At 45.9% G+C, this 11,653-nt stretch overlaps 1 protein-coding gene across 1 annotated transcript; it reads right to left on the bottom strand.

Annotated features, from left to right (window-relative positions):
- Positions 1-3,352: 3,352 nt before the first annotated feature.
- On the bottom strand, positions 3,353-5,763 carry LOC133135471 (alpha-2 adrenergic receptor-like). Its single transcript, XM_061252500.1, has one exon. The coding sequence runs from the start codon at positions 5,384-5,386 to the stop codon at positions 4,106-4,108; it is 1,281 nt and encodes a 426-aa protein (XP_061108484.1). The 5' UTR covers positions 5,387-5,763; the 3' UTR covers positions 3,353-4,105.
- Between the last annotated feature and the right edge of the window lie 5,890 nt (positions 5,764-11,653).

Below are 11,653 nucleotides of genomic sequence, written 5' to 3'. Positions count from 1 at the left end.
TGCAATATGCAATAGTGCTTAGCTTAAAGTGATACACATCGAGAAGAAAGTACGGTGCATTCGTCCAGACATTAATCTCACATGTATTTAAGGACTTGTGTGAGATACTGTTTCAGCTGAACATTTGTCTCCTCAAGAGACTCACAATAGTATTATGCTACAGCTCGGATTATGTAAATAGTACAGTATAGTTACACGGCAGGGGTGCCAAAGAAAAATAATCTCCCTTAAGAGATGATGAGGAGCTAATTTCTTCCATTTTGTCACCAACAGGCTACAGGGCCACACACTTTACATTTTGCATTGACACGATATTACTGCCATTTTGACGACTTGTATCCATTTGTACAGCTGGAAATCTACTGAAGCAGTTTAGGCTCAGTGCCTTGGGAAAGGGGAGGCACAGTGTTGCAGTGGATAGCACTGTCGCCTCACCGCAAGAAGCACTCCAGACTGAAATGGTGAGAGTGCTTTGTGCAACTCGGCTCAAATGCAGCACAGAAACTCAACTAGAGAACTCCTGAAATTATATATTGATTATGTAATTGTAGCCCCTTGAAGATACAACTTTTTTCCACTTTCGGAATCATTTTTGTTCCCCACCAGTGTCTTTATTTATTCTGGTTTTGATTGGCAGAGACAGCGTCCTCCATCATTTTAAGGAGCACAGTGACGCCCGTGGCCTCTCCTGTCTCAGCCGTCATTTCCACAACAAGACGAGGACGACACAGCCAGCGGTTACGCAGCAAAGTGTTCAGTGCTGAATCAACACTGACAGAGTGCACCTCATCCCCCTCTGCACACATGCAGGGCCAGTGTTTCAGTTCAGGGCCTTGCCCAGGGGCCCAACAGCTGTGCGGATCTTATCGTGGCTACACCGGGCCTTGAACCATCACCCTTCCAGGTCCCAGTCATGTACCTTAGCCACGAGGCTACATGCTGCCCCATTAGAAAGACTCACTGTTCATTTTAACATCTAATGAGATGAGCTGTTCCATTAAAGATGGCCAGGACAGCTGATTGTCAGCTTGTTAGTCTGTTAACTAGCATTCGTGTGCTGGATTGTTTGAAATTAAGGCCTCTTCAGTAATATTGATCAAATGAATATTTGCACAGCCTAAAACTAAAAGGTCTTTCCTGATTTACAACTATTTACAAATCTTTTTGTGTTGGAACAGCAACCATTTCAGAACTTTCAAAGCATATTCAAAAATGATTAAAAAAAAATAACACATATGCAAATAAAAAGAGAAGTAGAGGGGGTCTCACTAAGGAAGGCTGAGACCCAGGCTTGTCTTCAGAATTTACCTTTAGAATTTACTTTCATTTTTGAAACATGAATGCTTATAAATCAGGCTTAAATTATAAATCACATTTTAGACTGTAGATAAGAGCCCTGCACATGGCCCTTGTGAGCATATCCTGCTGCTCTGAACGTCTGCTGCACAACCTCTACTGTGAGCTCCCTGCTCTGGCCTGTGTCTGCTGCACAACCTCTACTGTGAGCTCCCTGCTCTGGCCTGTGTCTGCTGCACAACCTCTACTGTGAGCTCCCTGCTCTGGCCTGTGTCTGTCACATTCTACTGTGAGCTCCCTGCTCTGGCCTGTGTCTGCTGCACAACCTCTACTGTGAGCTCCCTGCTCTGGCCTGTGTCTGCTGCACAACCTCTACTGTGAGCTCCCTGCTCTGGCCTGTGTCTGCTGCACAACATCTACTGTGAGCTCCCTGCTCTGGCCTGTGTCTGCTCCACAACCTCTACTGTGAGCTCCCTGCTCTGGCCTGTGTCTGCTGCACAACCTCTACTGTGAGCTCCCTGCTCTGGCCTGTGTCTGCTGCACAACCTCTACTGTGAGCTCCCTGCTCTGGCCTGTGTCTGCTGCACAACCTCTACTGTGAGCTCCCTGCTCTGGCCTGTGTCTGCTCAACAACATCTACTGTGAGCTCCCTGCTCTGGCCTGTGTCTGCTGCACAACATCTACTGTGAGCTCCCTGCTCTGGCCTGTGTCTGCTGCACAACATCTACTGTGAGCTCCCTGCTCTGGCCTGTGTCTGCTGCACAACATCTACTGTGAGCTCCCTGCTCTGGCCTGTGTCTGCTGCACAACCTCTACTGTGAGCTCCCTGCTCTGGCCTGTGTCTGCTCAACAACATCTACTGTGAGCTCCCTGCTCTGGCCTGTGTCTGCTGCACAACATCTACTGTGAGCTCCCTGCTCTGGCCTGTGTCTGCTGCACAACATCTACTGTGAGCTCCCTGCTCTGGCCTGTGTCTGTCACATTCTACTGTGAGCTTTCTAATGACTGTGCATTCTACTGTGAGCTTTCTAATGACCATGCATTCTACTGTGAGCTTTCTAATGACCGTGCATTCTACTGTGCGCTTTCTAATGACTGTGCATTCTACTGTGCGCTTTCTAATGACTGTGCATTCTACTGTGCGCTTTCTAATGACTGTGCATTCTACTGTGAGCTTTCTACTCCCTGTGTGTTTCACATACTCTGCACTTGCTGCTCTCTGACCTCCTTCTGCTCAGCCACACTGCTGTTTTGTGCTTCCTCCGAGCCGTGATACCAGACCAGAGACCCACTCCGCTGCGACCGGTCAAGCATGGCACAGGATTCTTCTTAAGGTCCCTGTGCAGCCCACGAGCAGTCACAGCCAGTCCTGTCACAATTCATAATTTCAGCTAAAGACAAATCAATGTAGACGCACTAGATTTATGGGTGGTGTCCTCTGCTTCAAACACACAACCTCACCACTGTCACCAAAAGTCATCCATAAAGATTTAATTTGTCCAATTGATTTTTCCCCCTCACCCGTGTGCAATCTCCACTGATGGGAAACATTGCTCAAGGGCATAGCAGGGGAGCCCCATCTGGGATGTGAACTGGCAGCCCTCTTCTCCTTAGACCAGCACACTTCTGAACTTCCCCCTCCTACGGTGGCTGTGTGACAAATGGACCCTTCAGTCATAACGCAGTACAGCGTGTTTAAACGCAAGGAGGTCAAGGGAAAAGGGTGATCTTTCACTTTAATATCGGTTGATTTTCAATATGTTTTCCAACAAATGAGGCTTGAGGACATTTCACTGTTATATGATAAATATTATGATAAAATGATTAGATAAAAATCTGTGAACTACTACAGTATGTGCCCAACTTAATCAAAACACATTATTATCGTAACACGAAATTGCACATTGCCGAAAATGTGTATGAACATCATTTTTCTTAAATGTGTAACTGGGAGTTAAGGCACCTTCATTGTGGTTGGATTGAAGTTGAACCTAAAGTATATTTTTCATGGCAATCCCAGAAAGAAGTACTAAATACAAAAACCATGTTCTGCATATTAATAGCATGAAAACCTTTACTTGAGAATTACAGACAGGAAAATATATCAGAACAGCAGTGCATAAATAGAGATACCTGTACTTCCCAGTGAAATACTTATTAGTCAAATAGTTTATGTCAGAAATTGCAGTGCAAAATAATGAGCTTTCCTGCTACATAAATAACATGTTTAACTGCACAGTAAAAACATTGGAGCCCTCCGTGCTGCTAGAGATCTGCAGTCCCTGCTGTCCACTAACACTGCACAGACACAGCAAGAGAACACACGCACTTCATATGGTGCTATATAAAGCGATGTCCCCCGGTGCCTTTTACATTCTTTTTTACATTAGTTCGGTAAAAAGGCTGTCATTGCTTTGGTTAGAATGTGGTTCCAAACATCTCAACCAACTAAAATAACAACAAACAAAAAAGCCTTGCACATTAATAATTGTTATGCCATGAAAAACAAAAACAACCGTGTGCAGGAAATGGGAGTGTCCCATAATACGAACACGCCTCCAGGCATTTAGATGTGCTTGTTAGCAACCGGGTCATTTACAGGGTTAAAGTGTAGCGGCGCTGTGAAAGCCACCCTTACACCTGTGCAAGAAAACACAAATGATCATAAACAAGTCCTAATAAATATGTCTTGTATGTCCGTCGTTTTATTATGATTATGTCAAGGCCGAAGGAAATGTAAAAATGACAACAAGTGTTTTTCAGTGGCGTAACCTGTAAATCCACATCATTGATCGCAACACAAGCTGATTTAAAAAGATTTTTTCCAGGTCTTGCAGAGTATTTTCTGGAAAGCTCTCCGAAAGTCTTGGTTGAATATTGTGTAAATAACCGGGTTCAGGGAGCTGTTACAGTAGCCAATCCAAAAGAAGAACTTGAAGAGGGTGTCCGGGATTTGGCAGGCTTCCCTGCACACCCCGTAAAGACTGTAACTGAAGAAGAAGGGAAACCAACAGACCACAAACACCCCCATCACCACGGCCAGCACGAAGGTAAAGCGCTTCTCTCGGGCCTGGGAGACTTTCTTGCGGGATGCTAGGTTCCTCCTTTTCCGACGGGAGGCAAAGAGATCGATCGATCTGTTGCTGGATCTGGAAATCCGACTGGAGTTTTTGGACAGGGAGCTATTCTTTCTGCTGGACCTTCTGACCTTCCTGCCGCCCTTATCCCGGGGCTTTTTGCCCTTTCCGTCTGACGAGCTGCTCTCCTCTAAGTCGATCTCATCCTTCTCTGTCGTTTTCTGTTCGTTTGACAGGCAGTGCCCGTTCTCTTTTTCATCGTTCACTTTTAACGAGGTGCCTTTGCTCAGTCCGTTCTCAGTCTGAGGAGAACCGTCGGTCCCTGGCCTTTTCTCTGACATTTGTCTTGTTCTGGTTTTGGCTACTTGGTAAATTCTGATGTACACTAGTATCATAATAACGCACGGTGCGAAAAAGGAGGCTATGCTGGAGGAGAGGATGTACCACGTATCGTCGTTCAGTTCGCACTGAGGGTTAACACCGCTTTCGCTATTACCGTCGATTGAAATTAACGGCGGTGACGATATGACCGCGGATATCAACCAAACTATAACTATAATGCACTTCACTCTTTTGGGTGTTCTCTTGAGATTATATTCAACTGCCTGTGTCACAGACCAGTATCTATCTAAACTGATAGCACACAGGTGGACTATAGACGAAGTGCAAAACAGAACATCTAACGCCAAATAAATACCACACCAAACTTTCCCGAAAAACCAATAGCCCATAAGTTCGTTGGCCAGGGAAAACGGCATAACCAGCGTGGCCACCAGAATGTCTGCACTGGCTAAAGAAACCAAAAACAGGTTCTGGGGCGCTTTTAACGCTCTGCTCGTTAATACAGCGATTACAACCAAGACGTTCCCGACAACAGTAAATACAATAAGAAAGCTTACAAGGGCGGCGAGACCCGCTACTGTCGCCAAGGAGTATGTACTTTCCCCAGAATTAGTGGAATTTGGAGGGACAATCGGGGACGCTCCGATTCCGCTGGAATTGTACGAATCCATTTTATTCCCTTTTTTTCTTGCTTTAATCCCAGAATGTTTTATTCAGTAAAGAATCACGGAATTATCCGTAACTGGAGTCCCCAGGTCCCTCATGTCTGAGGCGTCTTGAGTGTCCGTTTTTACATGCTCATTATTTGCACTGAACCGGTGTCACCACTCTTGAACGGGAGAAACAAGCCGAGGATAGCACGCCTTTAACGTCCAACTACATGTTTAGTCCATTAATCTCAGAGGCGATGTTCTTTACGCGCACGTCCCCACGCGTCTTCAGCCGACGCGCTGTTTCTCGAGACTGCTCCTGCTTCCCCAGCGCGCCCCTCGCGCGGCTCATCAGTGTCCTGTCTGGATCGCGATACCCACGTGCTGTTCACATCAAACTAAACCCTGCGCCGCCCCTGGCGCCGAAAATCCCTTAAAACGTCGCTTACTATGGTTACTGTCAACACTGTAAATACATTCTATTTGGTCGGGTGGGTGCGTAAAAGTGGGTGAAATCGCATTATACATGATTTCTTTAATAAGTCGCACACAAATATAGAGAGTCAGAGATAAGGAAACTGTATGTGTGTATGCATGTGTGTGAGTGTGTGTGTGTGTGTGTGTGTGTTTGCATGAATGTGTGTCTGTATGTATGTGTGTGTGTGTGGGTGCATGCATGTGCGTGTGTGCGTGTGCGTGCTCACGTCGGTTTGTCAGGTAAAGTGAGCACACATGTCGGTGTGTGTGCATGCGCACACACGTGTACGTGTGTATGTATAAACAGCCCACAGATAGTAGTGTGCAGTGTACACTAGCACTATAACCTGTGCACTAAGGCACTATGACCTCTCCTCTTCCTCTCTGGTCATCATACAGGCTGCACACTGGGGGTCAGTATTGCAGCATTACAGATTGACACGTTGCTGAGGTTACGGCCTCTGTGAGTTTAAAAAACAAAACAAATCTAACACGTTTGTGTCTTTCCCTATTTACAACAGTAAACCTCAAATGTATCCACCTGACAGAGAGGGAAATGTGTTGTAACTGAAGGGAACTGGGCTTTTTTCATTGGGTGCGTGTGTGTTTGGATGATTGTATGTGCCTGTGTTCCGTGTGTGTGTGTGTGTGTGTGTGTGTGTGTACCCGTGTGTGTGTGTGATTTCATGCAGGCTTTTTTGTGTATGTGTTCGTGTGCATATTTACATCTAAAAAGCCGTTCAATTTGGGAAGAACCTTACCACCTCTCCAAAATGGCTTCCTTTGTCCAGCCAATTGACCTTCCTCTGAGTACAAAGCGATACGACCAATTATACACTGACCCTGCAGCCCCCCCCCGCTGAAGTGCAGACAGCAGGTCACATGACCTGGCTGAGACCCGGCAGGTTAATGAAGTCTCGCTCTGGAGGAAGGTACATGCTCTGTAATTAACGGCGTGGGTTCCGCCTCGCACGGCTCGGCAGCACTGCGCTGAATTAACCACCGTTCCTATTTACTATTTCATTATTGGCACCATGCAGTTAGCACGGCCCTCTGTGAACGCTTTTCTCATGTTTTCCGCAAAAACCACAGACATTAACCTGTGCACCGGAAACTGCTTGTGCGTCATAAACCAGAGATGCAAATGGCAGGGAATGATATCGCTGCGAATGCCCTGTGAATCGGACCTGGGTTTTGGATTCAAATACTTTTCTACACTTTACTGAGAGCTTGTCTCAGTGTATTGGAACCCACTGTGTGAACTACTCTCAAAAAGTGCAATCCCTGCCTTCTGGTCCTCTTGGTTGGTCCAGTTACACCAGGGAAGATCAATCAACCCAGAAAAATATTTGAATGCAAAGCACTGACATAATTTGACCCAGGTCTGCTGTAAATCTCACATTACTTTGTGTGGCTGTTTGAACCTCAGTGAAGTTTCCCCACTGCCATTGTTTGGGTCATGAGGGCACGTGAATGGTGAGTCTGGAAAATAAGGTTGCTCTCTTGCTGCCACAAAGCGCAGTCAAGAGAATAGAATTATGTCCATGTACTGTGTGTGCCCAGGGAAATGCGTGATTGGCCCCAGCATCGGCCAATCAGAGCAGCTGCAGCCAGTAGAACAGACTTTCTCTGGTCATTCGGTCACCGCTGTCTCCTGCATCCACTGCATTAACCTGCATTGACCTGCATTAACATGCATTAACTTGCATTCACCTGCATTGACATGCATTAACCTGCATTAACATGCATTAACTTGCATTCACCTGCATTGACATGCATTAACCTGCATTAACATGCATTAACTTGCATTCACCTGCATTAACATGCATTAACCTGCATTCATCTGCAATGCTGTGCAGTAAATGTGCTTTCTCGTGTGACAGGTTGCACAGCGGGGGAATGCAGCTAATACCCGTCAGGGGACACACAGCATGGCAGTTCTCACCCTACAAAACCAAAGGGGGACACTGCAGCAATGGCGCCAGGCTACAGTCACAACTGGGGAAAATTTAGAAAAATAAAACCATATATTGAGCTCTGATTTACTTATTTATGACCATAACTACTGAATGTGTGTCCCTTGACTGGCTTTATTTTATTGACTGATGATTATGCAACTGCATACAGAGCTTAGGCCTTGTGATGCTTGTGACTTGATCCTGTTGGGAGTAGACATTTCAGCATCCGTAGTACAGTGTTGATACATCAAACAGAATTAAACCACTGCATTTTAAAGATTGGAAAACTCCAAACTGTAGTCATAACTGTAAATTAATCATACTTCAAGCAGTAGAGATGCTAAGGTCGAATGTTCTAAGAGTGACTCAGATGTACAGTACAGTCATTTTTATTTTCAATAACTAAATCTGTCACAGAAGCGATTCAAATGGCATCATTTTTATTTCATGACCTAAATTAACTGATGAGTGCCTTAGTTTCATAATTTGTTCTGCAAAGCTGACGATTGCAAACAAAACACTTACGGTCTCGTAGGGGCTCAGAGGAATGTACGACTTCGGACGCGTTTTCATTGCGAGCGGCTCGCTGCTTCTTCCCAAAACTTCTCCGGCCGGGATTGAACCCGGAGCGCTAATTCCGCCGGCGGGGAGGCCGTGTCAGGCGGAGACGCGCACGCCGTGTTACTGTCGGTCGGAACGGCAGCTCGAGCGAGGAGGGGGCGGCGCGCGATCACTCACTATCGCCGCTTTTGGAACGGCGCCGGAAATTTGGGAAATGCTAAATAAGGTGTGAATCAGCGCCGCGGCCTTGCAGAGGCAGAGGCCTGTGGGATTATCACGTTATCATCGCTCCGGGAGCACAGCCGAGCTGACCTACGGGGGAAGACCAGGTACAGTTTGTCCCCAGGAAAAGGACAACATAAGGTCTCTGCATTGTGCAGCTTTCTGACAGCCTTTTGATTAAAGCACTTATGTGGAGGACACTGAACGGACAAGTCTTTTGCCCTAGGTCCATAAACTGTAGACTCTTAATAAAAGCACACTGGCTTCTGACCAAACCGCACAGTGGTAATAGTGAGGCTTTATGCTTTTAAGTGCATGGGGGTTTATATCTTAAATGTGAATATGGTGAGACACAATAAATACTATAACAGCCATAGACATTAACAGCCAAATCTATGCATGACAACAAGCATGATACACTCTAGTGACAAATTAGCATTAGCATTAGTCTTTTTAAATCAAATTGAGAAGTTAAAATAACTTAAGTGTGAAGTAACTGAAAATTTGACACATAGCAGCAATGAAATGTAATGGCACGACTAAAAATCGACTCAATTTCATGTCATAAATGTACGATGCAACCTGTTTGCTCTGTCAGAAAACGCAAACCAAACTACCTGCCGTTTCCACTGTGCTTCTGAGCATGGAAGTCGTGTCCTAATGTCAGATGGCGTTTTCTTCCCTACAGTAACGCACAGGGGTGATTTCCCCCCACATTTAGGCTTGTTAATAGTAATTATTTTCTGTGTAATTGAAACGCTGACGGAGGCCTCCCCACCTGGGTCCTCGGAGCGCAAAGAGTCTCATCTGCATGCGTCGGAGCGATGCGCTGATTTACCTTGCTGAAGCCCGAGGGCGTTCCGCGGAGATTCCGCTTCAGACTGCGAGTCGCACGCGCTCCGCGGCTCGCAGTTACGCGGCTCGCGGCGCTGTAGAATTAAACGGAGATGAAAAGAGCCGTGACACAGCTGGGGAAGAGCGGGACCGCGCAAATCATCCCCGCGCCGCTCGCTCCCACGGGTGGACGGGTAATGAAGCCGTCGTAAAATCGAACGAGGAACACTTTCCGCGGAGTTTATGTTCGATGGTAATTCATTGCGGTGTTTGGAGGAGTCTGTTTTTTTATGTTAGAGACCTGTTTCTTAATACTCTCGGGCTCTGCGGTGTGTTAAGTGAATGCAGATAAACATGGGTGCATATTCAATAGGCCTGGAGCAGGATTAGTGAGTTTTCCAGATAACTGCACAAAGCAAAACCCTAAAGAACTCTTTTTACTTCAGTCCGTGTTCCAGATTTGGTCAGGGACAGGGTTTTACTCGGTGCAGTTATTCATTTATTCATTCATTATCCTAACCTATGCCTATCCCAGCATCCATTGGGCGAAAGGTAGGAATACACCCTGGACAGGTCGCCAGTCCATCGCAGGGCACACACACCTTTCACTCACACACTCATACCCATGGGCAATTTAGACTCTCCAATCAGCCGAACCTGCATGTCTTTGGACTGTGGGAGGAAACCGGAGTAAACCCACGCAGACACTGGGAGAACATGCAAACTCCGCACAGAGAGGCCCCAGCCAACGGGGATTCGAACCCAGGACCTCCTTGCTGTGAGGCGGCAATGCTACCCACTGCACCATCTGTACCACCTCTCAGTGCAGTTATCCAGTTGAGTAATCCTGCTTTGTGGGTTTTACTCAGTGCAGTTATCCAGCTAACTCAGTAATCCTGCTTTGTGGGTTTTACTCAGTGCAGTTATCCAGCTATCTCAGTAGTCCTGCTCTGAGGGTTTTACTCAGTGCAGTTATCCAGCTAACTCAGTAATCCTGCTTTGTGGGTTTTTCTCAGTGCAGTTATCCAGCTAACTCAGTAATCCTGCTTTGTGGGTTTTACTCAGTGCAGTTATCCAGCTAACTCAGTAATCCTGCTTTGTGGGTTTTACTCAGTGCAATTTGTTTACTTTGTTTCTGCTTTTTCTCAGAGTGACTCAGAAAGCCACTATGGCGTGGCATATCAAACACACTCCAGCAGAATATTAATGTTGTACTGTACTCTGAATCATCTTACAGTAGTGTGTGATAAAAAAGCGTTTAAGCGTTTTCTTTTGATAGTACACACACCTGTTGCTCAAGTGCCTGGACTCTCGTGTGGTCTAGAGGAGGTGGCTATGGGTTTAGCGTTGATGTGATAAGACCTCAGTTTGGCACCAGGCCAAGGTTATCTGCTCTATCACAGAGAAGAGCGTGAAGCCTTGAAGTTTGGCCTTGTTTTGTGCAGCAATGGACCCCTGGCCCACCGTGCTTCCTCCAGCCATGCAAGTCCAGACTTCTGGGTCCAGTGGGGGCAGGTGGGATATCTGCGCTAAAAGAAATTAGCCCGGTAAAGAGTCGCTTTATTTTGAATTTCTTTCCCCTCGGAAATTCTAAGTCAGTGTTCTAGAACTCCATCACTTTCAGTTACCAGTAGTGATTATTGCATCCTCAGCATTAGAATGTTCAGTTATGAACGTTCTGATCACATATTTGTGACTTCACACCTTAAAAGGTTCTTAGGGGTGGAACTCTAATCCATATGACTTCTGCCTTGGAATAACATGTGGGGGCTTAGGAAGTGCAACAGCTTGAATGCAGAATTCCAGAGTGAGGACACTTTGTGGATATGTCAGATGTCTTTCTGGGACTTAAATTGATGCCTTTCATGTTGCTAGTTTTAAATATTCTCACAAGTTTCTCCTGGGATTATGGCACATTTTTAGGGTAAGGGTTGAAGATGAAGGGTTGAGATACAGTATGTTCTGCAGAAGGAACACACAGAAGTGCAGGGGAGAGAGATTATTGCAGACCATGTAGTCGATTCAAAAGAGATGATGGCCGTACATTGTAGTATCTTTGCGAATATGGGTGAAGGTTGCCAATGAGTCCTGAATGGCTTCTACTGAGTGCTATTTTTCATAGTACAGCAGAATAATTACTCAGATTTGAGAGACAATGAATTAGATTCAAGGCGATTCTGGTATTAACGGATAGAGATTTTGCAGCATTTGTCACCTCTCCTGTGAAATGGTCGAG

Source organism: Conger conger, chromosome 8 (assembly GCF_963514075.1).
Source record: "Conger conger chromosome 8, fConCon1.1, whole genome shotgun sequence".
In the NCBI taxonomy this organism is placed as follows: domain Eukaryota; kingdom Metazoa; phylum Chordata; class Actinopteri; order Anguilliformes; family Congridae; genus Conger; species Conger conger.
The sequence above is the reverse complement of the archived record's forward strand: the minus strand, read 5'-3'. Positions and strand labels throughout refer to the sequence as shown.

Excerpts from the sequence above, each read along its gene's own strand:
- LOC133135471 (XM_061252500.1), bottom strand. The coding sequence starts at position 5,386 with ATGGATTCGTACAATTCCAGCGGAATCGGAGCGTCCCCGATTGTCCCT.